The following is a 16744-nucleotide window of genomic DNA, read 5'->3' on the forward strand; positions in this document are numbered from 1 at the left end:
CCGTATCAGCTCCTCGGGTGGGGACAGCAGCCGCCCAGTCCCTGCCGAAATCTGTGCCAACCACTGAGGTGGGGCCCGCCAGGACCCAGCCGATCTCTGCACCTGTACCTGCTCCTCAGGTGGGAGCGACTGGTGTCCAGCAGGTGCCTGCACCTTTCATCCGCATTGTAGGCTCAGGGGACCCGACACCACCACCTGTCCAACATTCGCTCCCACAACCATCATTACACTCAGCTGCACAGGATGCTCCTCAGTCAGTCAGTCAGCCTTCTCCTCAGTGTACAGTCCAGCCTTCTCCCCAACCGCCATTACTACCACTAGTTCAGTTTGCTACCCAGTCTCCCTCAGTTCAATCTGTAGCTCTGCCTCCTGTGTCCCCGCTGGCTCTGTCTCCTGTGTCCCCCGCACCTCAGTCAGCTACCCCACCACAAGCTCAATTTTCACCTCTACCATCACTTCAGTCATCAGTTCAGTCTGCCACTCAGTCGCCCGTAGCTCCATCATCCACACCATCACCCGCTTCTCTTCCACCACAACCATCACGACACTCAGCCATTCAGGCTGCTGCTCAGTCAGTCATTCAACCTGTAGTCCTGTCATTAATGCACTCCTTAGCTGAACCATTAGCACAGTCACCGTTAACTCAGTCATCCACTCCACCGCCCACTCCACTGTCACCACAACCATTACTACAGCCATCAGTTTGGTCCCCTGTAGCAGTTTGGTCTTCTGGTCAGCTTAACATTCAGCCAGGGGTCCCGATACCCTCTGGCGCTACATCAGCTCCGGCTGGAAGCTCGGATGAGCCCATCCAGCACTCCGCGGCTTCCACGCTGCCACCTGCCTTGTCCGCTGGGGGTTCTGGAGAGCCCAGCCAGCCCTTCCTCGTCTCCGCTGGAGGGTTCGAGGGGCCCGGCCTCCGGTCCCGCTCTGTAGCCGCCGCCTTCCACACGGCCGGCCTCCGGATCTGTTCTGCCGCCGTTGCCGTCCGCAAGGGCTGTCTGGAGTCAGCCCTTGAGAGGGGGTATTGTCATGGTCCTGGGTCATTTTGACCCAGTGTTCTCAGTTTTCCTGTGGTTTTGTATTTTGTTCCTTATGTCCATTGGATTGTTTGGTTTGGTAGTTGGATTCCCCCTGTGTCCATGCTTTTATTGTGGTGTTTGTTCTGGTACCGTGTTCCCGTCCGTTGTGTTCTGTGTTCTCCTCATCCCCTCGTATTCATCCTTGTTCTCTGCCTCTCTCTCTGTGCTCATCTCTGTGTACTGTGTTGTGTTTAAGGTCCACATCTTGGTGTCAGTATTTTCAGTTTCGTGTCCTCCCTGCTCGGTCATGAGTAATTGTCTTCAGCTGTGTTCCCCGTGTGTTCCCACTTCCCTCATTACCTTCTGTGTATTTATGTCAGAGTGTCCCTTTGTTCTGTGTTGCGTCATCCTTCTAGGTTGTGTGCATTTCCCGTGTCTTCCCAGCGCCTCAGCTTTAGTTTCTCCCAGTATAGTTTTGTATGACTTCTTATGTTCCTGTTAATAAAGACCTGCCTTTGAGTTCATTCCCGTGTGTCTAGAGCCGTGCAATTGGGTCCTCTCTTGCCTTCACACAGCCGCCGCATGACAGTTAATACTTCTCATGGATATCTCAGATCTCCATCACAAATAAAATAATAAAGGGCCATAATAAGAGTTAGAAATCCATTGTTACCGCTCAAGCTCCAGTCTGGCCCTCTCCTCCTCCAGCCGAGCCTGGATCTCCATATTAAGGGCAACTTCCAGCTGCTGCTGTGTCAGCTCCAGCTCCCTGATCCTCTTCTTCTGTTGTTCAGCCTCCTTTTCCTTCACCTGCATCTCAGCCTGCATGCTGTCTTTTATCTATGCACACACACACAGCTACATAAACAGATGCACCAACAGAGCGGTATAAACTGACCTATTCCTGAATCACCTTTTCCTGGACTGTCATAACCATTTTTCCAAATCATTATAGGTGTGAATTTTATAATGACAGTCAACATTTTGCTGCAGTTCTCAAAGATCAAAGTCAAGGAGAAAAGACTCTGTACATAATTGGTGTCAAGTGGAAAACTTTTTTTTTTTACCATCTCAGCCTCTTTCAGCTGTCTTTCCAGTTCCATCTGCACCTCCCTCTGCTTCCTCCGCTCTCTCTCCTCTGCCTCCCTTCGGCGAGTTTCCAGTTCCCGAGCATGCTGTGAAACAGATGAAAGAGCCATTGTTTGGTTTGTGTTTTCACCTCTATCCAGCAGGTGACACTAGGCCATCAGCTTCGAGGTTCAACGTATTGTGCTTTCAGCGGTGCTCTTCTTGATAACTTGGTTGAAGTAAGTGGGTATTTGAGTTCATGTTGCTTTCCTTACAGCTGTAAGTAATCTGCTCATTCCGCTTTTGATCTTTGGCACCAACAAGTGATTTTTTTCCCAGAGAAGTGCTGCTCACAGGAGATTTCCTCTATTTCAGACCATTTTCTATAAACCGGTTAGATGGTTGTACAGTTTCTGAAATACTCAGACAAGCCTGTCCGACACAAACAACAATGCATGTTCAAAGTCATTTAAATCCCATTTGACCTTCAGCAGGTCATCTTATTAATGTATACATGCCTAAATGCACTGAGCTGCTGCCATGTGATAGGCTGATTAGGTATTTGACCTAATGAGCAGCTCAACAGGTGTATCTAACAAAAATGTGGCCAGTGAGTGTACATGGTACTTTTTAAATGGACAAAATGAACTGCACTGGCAGCTGCCCAGTGCCACTATGACTTAGTTAAATAATCACTACCATGGATAGTTTGGTGCATGATGTAATTAAATAAATATTACAAAAAAAGATTCTTATAGCCCTCACTTACCTTGATAATGTTTTCAATCTCTAAGTCCTGTTTGTCTTTCTCTTTTTCTGTCTTCTCTGTCTCATGGATAGTCGAGTCATCAGATTGGCTGCCCCTGCTGCTGCAGCTGCTGCGGGCGCTCCGGCTGCGTTCCCGCTGACTGTTTTCCCGCTGGATCCGTCTCTTCAGTTTGAGTTCATGGTGAAGGGAAGACTTTCCCTCACTCTGAAGACGGAGGGCAGTTTGAATGGCTGAATACCAGATGTAAAATCTTGGGTATACTTTCCATTTAACTTTCCGAGTCAGACTGAATAGGATGGGTTATCTTTTAAAAATGAGGACTGGTGTAGCTTTACAGAGTAATTGAATACATGTTTCGGAAAATATGTTAATCCCTTTTGGATAAAGTGGCTGACTGACCTCCACCTGCCGGAGCACCTCTCTGAGAGGTTCAGTAGCCGATGCCATCAGCTCAGTATGGAACGCACCACTGACTGGGAGAGTTTTGGTCCGCATGAACTTTAGGCGCCGAGAGTTTTCCTGGAGGAAATCCAGAGCCTGAGAAGTCAAAGAAGACAGCAGAAATGACAAGAGCAGCTCTAACAACTTTTTTGATGGTTGAGAGAAGACAGAAAAGAGAACACAATAGATTCACGGTATATTAAAGCAGCAAGAATATATGAATGCATTACCTGCTGGTGCCCTGCAATAACCCTGCCATCTGGAAAAAGCTAGTTGGCCACAGAGCACACAGGATTCTCCATCCCCAGACTCTTGCAGTGCTCTTTTGCCTGCAGACTAGGGCTGCCACAAACGATTATTTTGATAGTCGACTAGTCACCGATTATTTTTGCGATTAGTCGACTAATCAGACTATCCACTCTGCCATAGCTCGGCTACAGACTCAGCACCCGAGTGCCTTTATTGTGATCTCGGGTGACTTCAACCATGTATCACTGGACAATACACTACCAACATTCAAACAATATGTGGACTGTCCCACCAGGGGAGAGAAAACTTTAGACTTACTGTATGCTAACGTCAAGGATGCATACAGCTCCTCCTCCCTCCCCCCACTTGGTAGGTCAGATCATAACCTGATTCACCTCACCCCCCGCTATGTGCCAATTGTGAGGAGGGAACCTGTGACCACCAGGACTGTTAGGAGGTGGTCAGAGGAGGCAATAGCGGAACTACAGGGCTGTTTCGAGGTGACCGACTGGGAAACACTCTGTGAGCCTCACGCCGAGGACATCAATGGGCTTACTGAGTGTATCACAGGCTACATAACTTTCTGCACCGACTCCATTGTTCCAGCTCAGACTGTTCATTGTTACCCAAATAACAAGCCGTGGGTGACTAAGGACATCAAAGCCCTCCTCAACAACAAGAAGAGGGCTTTCAGAGGGGGCAACAAAGAGGAGGTGAGGAAGATCCAGGTGTTACTAAAGGACAAGATCAGAGAGGCTAAGGACAATTACAGGAGGAAGCTGGAGTGGAAACTCCAGCAGAACAGCATGAGAGAGGTGTGGAGGGGCATGAAGACCATCACTGGATTCAGGCCAACCAACAGCAGGGGAGCTGAGGGAGGTGAGAATAGAGCCGACGAGTTGAATCTGTTTTTCAATAGATTCGACACCACAGTGTCTGCTCCTACCCCCACAACCTCACCTGCAGTCAGCCTGGAATCCAGAACCACACCACTGTGCCAGCCTCTCTCTTCACATGTTGCCTCCTGTGAGATTCCTGACACCCCTCCCCCACCCATCACCTTCACTCAATACCAGGTTGAGATGCAAATGAGGAGACTTCACTCAGGCAAGTCTGCTGGACCAGACAGAGTGAGTCCCCTTGTCCTCAAGGCCTGTGCCCCCCAGCTGTGTGGAGTCTTTCATAAACTGTTTATGCTGAGTCTGAGTCTGCAGAGGGTCCCGGTGATGTGGAAGACATCATGCCTCGTCCCTGTACCAAAGACGCCTCGTCCCAGTGGCCCCCAGGATTACAGGCCCGTGGCACTGACCTCCCACATCATGAAGACCCTGGAAAGGCTCATCCTGGACCAGCTGCGACCCATAGTAAGACCACATCTGGATCCCCTTCAGTTCGCTTATCAGCCTCGTCTCGGAACAGAGGACGCCATCATCTACCTGCTCAATCGTGTCTACACCCATCTGGACCAGCCGGCGAGCACTGTGAGGGTCATGTTTTTTGACTTTTCCAGTGCTTTCAACACCATCAGGCCGACCCTCCTGGGTGATAAGTTAGCAGCGATGCAGGTGGATGCTTCTCTGGTGTCCTGGATTGTTGATTACCTGACAGGAAGACCACAATATGTACGTCTCCCACAGTGTGTGTCTGACAAGGTGATTAGCAACACAGGGGCACCACAGGGGACTGTCCTCTCCCCCTTCCTCTTCACCCTCTACACCACAGACTTCAGCCACTGCACAGAGACCTGCCATCTTCAGAAGTTTTCTGATGACTCTGCGGTGGTTGGATGCATCAGCAGGGATGATGAGACAGAGTACCGGGCTGTGGTCGACTCCTTTGTCACGTGGTGTGAGCAGAATCATCTGCAGCTCAACGTGGCAAAGACCAAGGAACTGATCGTGGACTTCAGGAAGACCAGGAAACACTTGACCCCTGTTTCAATCCAGGGGGTCAGTGTTGACATTGTGGAGGACTATAAATACCTTGGAGTACACATTGACAATAAACTGGACTGGGCTAAAAACACCACAGCACTTTACAGGAAGGGCCAGAGTCGTCTCTATTTTTTGAGGCGACTGAGGTCCTTCAACATCTGCCAGAAAATGCTGAGGATTTTCTATGAGTCTGTTGTGGCCAGTGCGATCCTCTATGCTGTTGCATGCTGGGGGAGCAGGCTGAGGGTCGCAGATGCCAACAGACTTAATAAACTGATCCGTAAGGCCAGCAGTGTTGTGGGGATGGAGCTGGACTCCCTCAAGGTGGTGTCGGAGAGGCGGATGCTGTCCAAGATAAAGACAATGTTGGATAACACCTCCCACCCACTCCATGACATGCTGGTCAGTCACAGGAGCTCGTTCAGTGAGAGACTGAGATTACCGAAAAGCACCACTGAACGACACAGGAAATCATTCCTGCCTGTGGCCATCTCCCTGTACAACGCATCCACTTAACACACTGTTTGCTGCTACAGCTACACCTGTTTCTTTTCCAACTATTTATTTATAAGTGACTTATGTATGTATGTATGTATATATATGTATATATTGTACTATTCTTAGTTAGCGTATTGTCTGTCTTGTCTTAATGTTGGTTTAAAATGGAGCACTGTAACAAAAAATAATTTCCCCCAGGGATCAATAAAGTATTCTGATTCTGATTCTGATTCATCATCCATTGGATGTAAAACGTTCAGCTTATTGCACCAGCAGCATCTGCTCTTATATAACTATCATTAGCTTACAGCTTTAAGTGTTTAAGGTATGTGCTAACTAAAAATAAAGACAAGATGATAGTTTATTAAATTTTAATGAAATTTGCAGATTGTTTCGGTGAAGTTTAATAAACTCCTTGCTATCTAAAATATAACAGGACACCGGAGAATATTCTCGAGCATCTCACACTTCTGATAATCAGCTGTCTGCTTGACGTTTATTCAGCTGTGTAAAAACTATAACTTTAATCTCAGCAAAACAGATTTACTCAGGAACAAATAAAATACTAAAATAAGCCAAACAATAACATTTTTAAGTTATCTAAGTGACTTATATATCATGTTTAACCTGAGCAGCGAAAGACAGCGGTGTGTTTGAAAACGATCTGCCGGGAGTCCGGTGTTCTCACGGCTCTAGTGAGCCTTGCCCCGGCTAGCTATCGAGCTAGTGGGTAACAGACGTCTCCGAAAACATCGGAGCGCTTTTGAAAATATGTGGTGTCTTGATAAACTGAGCAGATATTTGAGGTTTACACAGCTACATTCTCGCCTGAAAATATGTTAAACGTTTATTTTGTGACCCAGAAAGAATAATAAGAGTAATATTAAAACTAACTAGCTGCCGCCATTGTTGGAAACTGAGCTAGGCCGCGCTATGAATTCTGGGACACCGCTTCTTCTTCTTCTTCTTCTTCTTCTTCTTCTTCGGGGTTTAACGTCAGCTGGCATCCTTGTATATGCAGTGCTGCCATCTTCTGTTTCAGTCCGTTATTACACTCTTAAATCCTACTACTTATTCCTGCGTCTTTTGTGATCTTACAAAGCTTCAAACGCCGCCTCGACTATTAAATCAGTCGTCGACGATTTTGATAGTCGACGTAATCGTGACTAGTCGACTAATCGTGGCAGCCCTGCTGCAGACAGGCATAATTATACTGAGCCTGAGGTCTACCAGTGACTGACAGCATCCCACTGGGAACCAGTTCTGAGGCCTTCTGCATAGTCTCCGCTCGCACCTTCACTGCATACAAAGCTAGAAGATGCATAAGGAGTAAATACAGAATATTAACCAAAGTTGTGATTAAAACACCTTTTACAAGTGCACAAAAAAACCCAAAAAAGAAATCTTTCTACCTTCTGCAAAGTTCATCGCCCCAGAAAAGACAAGAGCAGCAAATTCTCCGACACTGAAACCTGCAGCAGCGACACACATCTCAATGGCCTGTGTACAGCAGGAAACAAGTCAAAAAAAAAAATAAAATAAAAATGTAACAGCCTCCCGATTATGACCGATATATCATTTATGTCACTGATACATCCGTAACTGAAATTAACTCAGAACAATTTGTTTATTTTTTTAAATGGTCATTCAGAATCAGAAGATTATTTACGGTGATGTTTTTGGTGGGAGTGAAACAACAATCTACTGATAAAAACAATAAAAACAAGATGTGATAATAAGAAATAACCACTGTTGGAAGCCTTATTTACTCTACCGCCTTAATCAGGTGCAGTAATTAAAGTTGAAATGAGAAACTTTGCATTTGAAAGATGCTCTTCTACTGGGCACTCAAAATGCTTTCTTACAACAAGCATCATTCATCCACACCTTCATACATAATGTGCGCACATTTTAAATATAAATTAATATTACTGTAGCAGTATTTAAAAAAAAAAAAAAGATAAAATGGCCACATTTAAGAAGGCAGGACCTGCAGTTATTGTCCTTTTTCCAGACATTTATCTGGCACTTACTTTGGGGTTTTCTTGGTTGAGTCTCTCCACAGCAGCCAGGGAGGTGACAAACACCGCCGGCTGACAGTGAACCGTTTTCTGCAGCTCGTCCTCGGGGCCCTCCAGACACAGAGACAGCAGGTCGTAACCCAGGATCTTCTGGGCTACGGTGAACATTTCTTTAACGTTGGGGTATTTTAAAAGTCCTCTGCCCATGCCCACAAACTGGCTGCCCTGACCGGGGAAGAGGAGCACGGAGCAGCCGCTGGGGTCTTTTTTGGGTCTCCGCTGAGGCGCCGCGGCTGGCTCGCTGTTCGGGGGAGAAGCGGGAACTTCAGCCGGAGAAGGGTAATCTCCAGCCGTGGAACCGGGCTTGTTGGTGGACAGCGTCCTGCTCAGAGAGACCAGCGACCTGACCTTCCCTCTGGAAGATGCTGCCATCCTGACTGCCACTGATGCCAACATGAGCTGTTCCTCATCCAACGACGTGTCTGCGGATGAAATAAGACGCACAGCCCGCCCGGACAAACTGTAATCACCGAAAGAGTCAACTTTGCTTGAACTCAACTCTGACATCTGCTCGGCATGACACCTCACAGGGAGACGAAAAGAATATTCAGAATACAATTGACAAATGCAAAAAAAACCTCTAAACCATTGACTACAGAGAGATTTAACGTTGTTCGGCAGGATAATGTTGACCAAGGTTGAATCTTTGTCCAGATTAATCTATCCAGCTTATTCCCTAGCCATCCCACCAAGAATTATAAAAGACATAAATAAGGCGAATTTTAATTTCATATGGAAAAATAAACATCATTATATTAGTAACAGGGACTTGATAAAAGATTATGAAGAGGGGGGTTTAAAAGCAATCGATTTTGAAATAATGAATGGCATTTTAAAGATTAATTGGCTACGATCTTTCTTGAAAAATGATAATGAGATGTGGTTCTTGATGCCATCTCTTATTTTCAACAAAGTTGGGGGGATCCTTTTAGTATGTGATTTTGACATTTCTAAACTACCCATAAAACTTTCCAAATTTCATCAACAAGTTTTGTTAAATTGTAAATTAATGTTTAAACATAACTTTAGTCCCCACAATGTTCCATTGTGGAATAATAGGGTGATATTGAATCGGGGGAAATCTATGTTTGTGGACGAATGGATGACAAAACAAATTTGGTCTGTGACACATATAATGGATGAAAATGGAGATATACTTGAATTAAACAGGCTTAATGAGAAATATGACATGAGTTGCTCGTTCGAGCTCTATAAAAAGGTTTCACAGAATATCCCAACAGTCCTTGTAAATACAATAAAGAACAATTTTTCAAATATACAGACTACAAATTTACATAAAGTTAAACTAGATGGTCTTGACTTGGTTAATGGAAAATGCAATAATCCATTTTTGAGGAGGTATTTGGTTAACACCTTATATCCAGGTAGGACAAAATTCTCCCTGTTCCATAAATCTCTTAAGCTAATAAATAAGCCCCAAGCAATCAAATTGCATAGATTTTTAGAAGAGTTTGATTTTTCTTAGCCCCTTATTTAAGTTATGTGTCTTGTTTATGGAACCTCACTTTTAGAGATTTTATGATCCCCCTTGTCTTCTTTATTTCTGTTCCTTGTTTTTCATTCTTTTTTTTATTGTTATTTATTTTTGTATTGGTTATTCATCTTTTTATATTATTATTATGTAGATGTGTGAATATGGATGTGTATGTATGCATGTGTATATGCATATATATGTATATATATGTATATATATGTATGTGTATGTGTATATATGTGTGTGTGTGTGTGTGTGTGTGTGTGTGTGTGTGTGTGTGTGTGTGTGTGTGTGTGTGTGTGTATGTTTACTTTCAGTTATTGTCGATTTCATTGTGGTGTACAGGAGATGTGATTCTGTTCTGATTGATTTAATATGTCGCTTGTCTCTTTGAGATTGTCATTGTTATTGTTCTAAATAAAGTTCATTTAAAAAACAAAACAAAACAAAAAACCTCACAGGGAGACGCCATGTTGTTTATACGGAGTTTATTCTCGTCTTCTTCCGGTTGACGTTCAGGCTCTCTCACGGTGCAGCGCCACCTCAGGTCAAATTATGTCATGCTCTAATGTATCGTGTTTTTCTTTTCTGTGCTTTAATTTGTCTACAAAGTGAAAATAACCATAAGAGCTTTTAAGTATACACAGACATGCGCTTCTTAAATTTAGCTTAATTGGCTCCACAGGTACACTGTAAAAACTGTGATTTGGGTTAATTAGTATCTAATAGGAAAGTAATAGTAACTATTACTCAGTAAAAACACGTATGTGTTGTTTTGATTAAATCTAAGCAAAATTAAACATTTTTGAGATGTTCAGTTATTTAAATTTACACAATTTTGTTTGGGGTAAATTAAGCAATAGTTAGTTGAGCAGATTTAACAAAAATGTATGAGTACCAGGAAAAATGAAGAAATCTAATAGATTTAACTAATGAAAGCAGTTCCATTTCAATCATTCTACACTTCCGCCCGTAGTCCGTTGTGCCATGTGCAGGACACACATGCTTCAGCAGTGGATGATCTCCATTTTGTCCGAGGTAAGATTATCTTAATTTGTACAAATATACGACACGTTTTAAACAGTAACATATAGCAGTTTTGAGTAAAAGTTCTAAACAGTATGATACGTCAAAATTAGATTAATAATGACCACTGTAATGACAGTATTGTATTTTTACGCAAAATGGCACGAAGGTCACTTTCCAAGCCTTTGCGGTTGTGTTACTTCAGAGCTTTGACTAACCACGTTTTACCATATTAAAAAAATATATCAATGATGTATTTCAATGGGCTGTAACCCCCCTCATTTATTTTTAAAATTTTATGAAAAAGTTTTGCACTCAGTGGTGAGTGATGTAGTTAAAATCATTTGTGCGGGATTTTGTCAGTCACAGTTTTTCAAAGCTTTTGTCTCCACGCAGTTTTTCAGTTGTGGTAATTAAGCTAAATTGTCTCAGTCCAGCAAAATACCTGGTTTTCATTTTCATGCTGTCAGAGCCCCGTGAATTTAGTGCAGGCACAGCTCACATAGAGGGATGATGCAAGTTTCTAGTTGAACTGTATAAGTGAGACGCACGCTCAGTCACGATGTTTATGTTTCTGTAGAACGATCTTCAAGATAAAGGTACTTTCAGGAAATAATATAGTAATGCGTGTTTAATCTGACATAAGTCTTTCATAATTTCTATGTTTAACACCCAATGGTGTTTGGATACAGAGATGACCTTGTGTAGATTAAAAGGACATCTTTTCAAGTATGGGAAGATATATACAGTATATAAATACACAAATAGTGTTATTTCATGTCATGATCTGTCACCAAATCGGTACAGAAAATAGGGTCTATCCCCTTTTTAATCTAATAAAGAGTTTCATTGTTTTATATACGAACATCACCTTTAAAAAATGTAGTATTAATTCAAATTTGTCTTTAACAATTTGTGTGTGTAAAATTTTTACTTTGGAGAGTGCGATTGTTATTAATGTTGTGTTCTTTTCAGTTGTTGGAAGATCCCTCAACTTAAATTCAGCTGATCAGTATGTAGACTATGCATTTTGAATAAGTTTTGATGGATGATTGTATTAAATTAAACTACTAGTTTTGAAATTGAAGCAGCAGAAAATGACTAAGTTGACCCTACTTAATCTAATGTAACTCTGCCCATTTACATTTTATTCTAGGTTGAACGAGATAGAGCTCCATGTAATCACTGATGACCAAATGGAGAAGTTGGTTCTTCCATTAGGGATCCCACCAACAGTAGAGGAGCTGCAAAGTGTTGTGAAGGATACCTTTGGAATTTCAAATGACTTCAGTCTTAAGTATTTTAAACCAAAATTTACTACTTCACTATTCGCAGAAGTGACCAGATAAAACACAAAGACACTGTGAAGGTTGTTGGCATCACCCTGGTCATCCTGCCAGTTTTCGGCAGCCCCTCTGATCAACTGTCAACTGACTATGACTCATCATCCAATCCAGTTGTATCCAATGCAAACTCTGCTGCAACCACATCTTCTCAGGACACAATTATTCACAAAAGGCAGAAGTTCACAGAACGTTGTGAGCCCTGGCCAAAGCTGTTCCCCATTCCACAGTCTGCATATGAAACTGAAATGTAACTGGAAAGAGCCACAGAGGAGTATAAAAAGAGTGGAAAGCTTCTGCCCACCTCCAAAGTAAAGACTGACATTCTCGAGAAGTTGGCTGAAACTGTATTTTCAATTATGGCCTATTCTTCCTATTATTTTGGGGCAAGCACTAGTGAAGAATTTCAGTGCATACAATCTAAATTAATCAGAAAAATGTCATATTATAAATTTTGTATATGTTTTATATTCCACGATAAAAACTATTACTGTTTGAATGTTGTCTTTGTGAAATTGATTCATTTTACTCAGAAAAGAAGTTAAATTAATTTCATTTTCTCTTACTATTCAGTCATTAATTGTAAAGTTTAATTGGAAAATTAGTGAATCCAATTTGAGTTTTAATTAAAAACAAAAAGTTTTCATTTCTTTGTAATGGATATTTTAGTCATTTTTTACTAAACCTTTGCCAGATCGTTAGTAAATTCAAAGTAATTTTTCTCAGCGATTCATTTCAAATGAACTAATTTTTTGTTACAATTAGGCAATTTTAACCTTCAATTTGAGATTTTGTCCCTAAATTCAACACATATTTACAAGAGAATGTTAATAATATCTATTTTTGTTTTTTGTTGAAATTTAATTAACATTTTATCTAAATTTTACATAAATCACTTGAAATTTAAATCTACTTAAGTAAATTAAGTGTCACTTTGTTGCCATAGGTTTTTTAAGTAACCTCTAGTCACAGTTTTTACAGTGTAGGAAGTAAAAAAGTAAAAAAAAACTTCCTTGCTGTACTTAATTTTTACTCCCTACATTTTTAAACAAATATCTGTAGTTTCCACTCCGTATTTTTGACAGAGAGGAGGGCTGGGTAGCCGTAGTTTTTGTTGACCGCTGCGCTGCACAACATGTTTCGCTTTGTTACATTAGAGCCTGTGATGTTTTAAGAGTCTGAATCAGGAGCTGATGACATTACTCTGTAAACTCTCAAAGCACTTTAATAAACAAGCAAACAATTCCACCTCTTGCATTATTGCGTAAAGTTGACAGCGTGTCAGGCAAATAGGCAGGCTCCATCCCTGGCCTCTAGCGACTGTGGAAGTCGCTACAGTAATGTTTGCATCAGTCTATCAGATGAATCCCCTCCAAGTCCAATATTTACATCAGTTACAGTGATAATGCTTGGTGTCTACTTTCAGCCACCGCAGTAGAATGCCAGGAATGAATCTCATTGAAATTGTAGTTGCATTTGCTATTTAATTTAATTGTCATGGATGATACACAGACAACCCAACAGCAAACAGAGGAAAACAATGGGCCACGTGGGACACAGGGGCAAGGCAAAGTAACAGAAACCTAAAGCCTAAGAATATAACACAAGAAGAAAACAATAAAGAGAACCAAAAACATACATAAGAATAATCAATGAATATAAATGAACAAACACAAAACACTGGGTCACAGACTCAGTACCATGACAGTTAAATGTACATAATAAATACTTTAAATCAGATGACAATGTAGCTGACACTGTGTTTATTAGTGTGTGGTCAACCACAAATCTTCATACTGTCATCCATAGATGAGGTCTTTATACAAATGATGAAAGATAATGAAAGAAACTGTTTAATTGATATGAAATGATTGAATTATATGAAATATTATGGCTTTGTCTGCCAGAGTGTTTTTCTGTAAACTACTTTGAACTACTGGCAGTCAGTGAAGTCACTGAAAGGCAAGATTCTATGTTGTGTTGCCGTAGTTTCCAGAGTTTACTTATAAAGCTCACTTACAGAATTCAGTTAGAAAAGTCAAGCATTTGAAAGGTGCACATTTGAAGAAGTATTAACTCAATATTAACTCATTACGGTTTACATTTTCGATTTTAAAGGGTCTCCGAAATTACAATGAAAAAGGAAACAAGAAAAATTACCACTCCGGCCGATAAGAAAGATTCAGGAGATCAAGGTAAGTAAAATAATAAAATAAGAACCTGGTAAAATCCAAATCCTAGAAATGTTGACACTGTGTGAATCATTTTTGAAGCAATTGAATCATATGTTTGATTGAAAATAGCTTTAATACAAGATGTCTAATCAAAGGAAGGTTACCGGTCTTTTGGTAAAATAATGTAATAAGTTTATTCTTGGACTCAACAGTAAAAACAGACCAACAAGTGTCATCAAGATCTAAGACTTAGTAAACCTAGTATCAATTCGCACTGGTCAGTTTTTTTAATCCCAAGAATAAACTTGTGATCATTTAAGCAAAAGCAATTTCAAATTCTTTGCCATCAAACTGCTTCCAGTCCTGATGTCGGGGACTCTTTTTCACCACTGTGTTGTTGTCGTCGTTTATAGATTGTAAGAGCAGGACTGCTAAAAGAAAGGCCAGTCCTGAAAAGAAGACCCCAATAAAAAGGAGGAGGGTCGCTGAGCAGGCTGGTCCTTCCACCAGCTCAGATGTGGTCAAAGGAGTGAAGCGCAAGGTTGTGCAAGATGAAGAGGGCACAACAAAGAAAGCAAAGAAGGCTAAACTTCTCGACCATACGAGCGGTGACAAGGAGCAAGCATCCTCCTCGTTGGACTCTGGTAAAGGTAGGCTAATTAGTTGAATAAAGGGGTAGATTAAGTGTGGTTGCTAGGTTTAAGATATTGGTGTTTAGTGTTTGTGTCTATCATCCAGTGAGCTGATGTGCTTTTGGTGTTTTCCACATCTCCAGACTTGAACAACAAACAGGAGTGCACAAAAAATGGCAAAAGAAAGGCCACGGGAGACAACAGAGAGTCACCCAAGAAAAAAAAAAGGAATGTGGACCAGGACAAAAAATCAGTAGCAGACCAAAAACGTAAGTAGCAAGCAGCTTGGGTTTTATATTCAGGGGAAGGGCAGAAGGAACATTTAGGCTACAGAGGAGAGTAATTTGTGTCACAGCTGTAATAAAACAAGATTTGCTGTTTTGTCTGTTCAGGTGAATTCCAAGCCAGATATGTGGAGGAGCACCAGCTCGGAGAAGGAGGCTGCGGAGCAGTGTTTTCTGGCTACCGGATAGAAGATCGTTTTCCAGTAAGTGTTCAGATGATGGTAGTAAGACAGGCAGTAACGCAGATAATGGATAATATCGTAAACTGAGACGTCTGCTGTGTTTCCACCTTTCATTATGTCATACTGAGGAAATGCTCACCAATGCTCTGTGTCTTCTAGGTTGCCATCAAACACATTCCCAAAAATAAAGTCTACTGCAAAGTGGCGGTAAGCGTCCAACACTTGAATTAGTTTCACATTACTGGATTGAATGCGGCGTTCCTCATCATCCACTTTGTTGTAATATTTCAGGATGAAAATGGGAAGATGCTCTCGGTGGAAGTGGCCATTATGCTTAAACTTGCAGGTGAAGCAGAAGGGTCAGTGGGAATATCAGCACCTGTGTCCTTGCTGGAGTGGTTCGACTTTGGCAAAGAGCTGATCCTGGTGCTGGAGAGACCTGTCCCTGCTGTGGACCTGCAAAAATACAAAGCAGAAAATGGAAGAGCTTTACCAGAGGACAAGGCCAAGGTAGGTTGACTGGGAGAGCCTTAGACTGTACAGCATTCAATCAAGGCAGAAAAGCATTAACTCATTATTGTGTTTTTCATCTTTTCCAGGTCATTCTGAAGCAACTAGTTGATGCTGTAAAGGAACTTGAGGAGAAACACATCTTTCATCGGGACATCAAGGGACAAAACATTCTGATTGAGACCGGCTCAGATGTGCCTCGAGTTCGCATCATTGACTTTGGACTGAGCTGCTTTGTTAAACAGCGATCTCTGTATCGCATCTTCTATGGTAACATATTCTGCTCCTGCTTTTCACAGATGTAACAATTTGTGTCTTTTGTTTTAGAAGAAATTGCAATTGTGTCTGTTTGTTAGGCACTCCTCTTCACATCCCTCCCGAGTGGTACATTAGGAGCTGCTACAGGTGTGGACCCACCACGGTGTGGCAAATGGGAGTGGTGTTGTATGAAGCGCTTCATGCACGATACTTTAGTACCGCGAGGTTCCTCACAAAGCAACTGAGCATCAAAAAGCGTCTGTCCACAGGTAAGAAAACTTCACACTTCCACATTCACTGATGCCTTGGATCACTAGAACTATCATCTTCATCTTTTTGATCTTTTCTTTCTTTCAAGAATGCCGGAATTTCTTGGACGCATGTTTAGCTATAGTCCCGGAGAAGCGCCCAACACTGGAGGAGCTCCAGCTTCACCCCTGGCTAAGATAACACACACAAACACACAATTCACACCTTATCATGTAAGTGTGATACATTGTAGTAACTTCCTTTCTTTTTTCTGTTGGACAGGAATAGATAGAGTGGGTCAATCTTAAAAAATAAATAAATAAAAATTTAGCTTTTTCGGAGTTCCTGTAACCCCCCCAGCCATCCCAGGAAAGGGGATCTCTCTTTGAATGGGCTTTCCCGAGGTTTCTTCCCATCGATCTGGCCCCCTGGGGAGTTTTTCCTCGTCTTCATAGAGAGCTTGGGCTGGGTCAGGAGCTCCATCAAAACTGTCTTTATTTGATGACATTAAAGTCATCAAATAAAGATG

General features: G+C 42.0%; 1 protein-coding gene and 1 pseudogene across 2 annotated transcripts; one reads left to right on the plus strand and one right to left on the minus strand.

The window, feature by feature from the left end:
• Positions 1-745: 745 nt before the first annotated feature.
• On the minus strand, positions 746-8593 carry LOC308399811 (annotated as a pseudogene). Its single transcript has 9 exons — positions 8015-8593; positions 7394-7481; positions 7174-7292; positions 3531-3629; positions 3259-3396; positions 2860-3063; positions 2090-2197; positions 1696-1862; positions 746-1013 (listed from the first exon to the last, which is right to left on the minus strand). The product of its transcript is annotated as an uncharacterized misc_RNA (transcript).
• A 5467-nt stretch (positions 8594-14060) lies between these two features.
• Positions 14061-16416, plus strand: LOC308399812 (serine/threonine-protein kinase pim-2-like; the record flags this gene model as incomplete). Its single annotated transcript, XM_080887241.1, has 8 exons — positions 14061-14121; positions 14514-14750; positions 15125-15219; positions 15358-15405; positions 15490-15708; positions 15798-15978; positions 16065-16235; positions 16325-16416. The coding sequence occupies 8 exons, from the start codon at positions 14061-14063 to the stop codon at positions 16414-16416; spliced, it is 1104 nt and encodes a 367-aa protein (XP_080743367.1).
• Between the last annotated feature and the right edge of the window lie 328 nt (positions 16417-16744).

The sequence above is a fragment of the Rhamphochromis sp. 'chilingali' genome (genome assembly GCF_963969265.1).
Source record: "Rhamphochromis sp. 'chilingali' genome assembly, chromosome: 7".
Lineage (NCBI taxonomy): Eukaryota > Metazoa > Chordata > Actinopteri > Cichliformes > Cichlidae > Rhamphochromis > Rhamphochromis sp. 'chilingali'.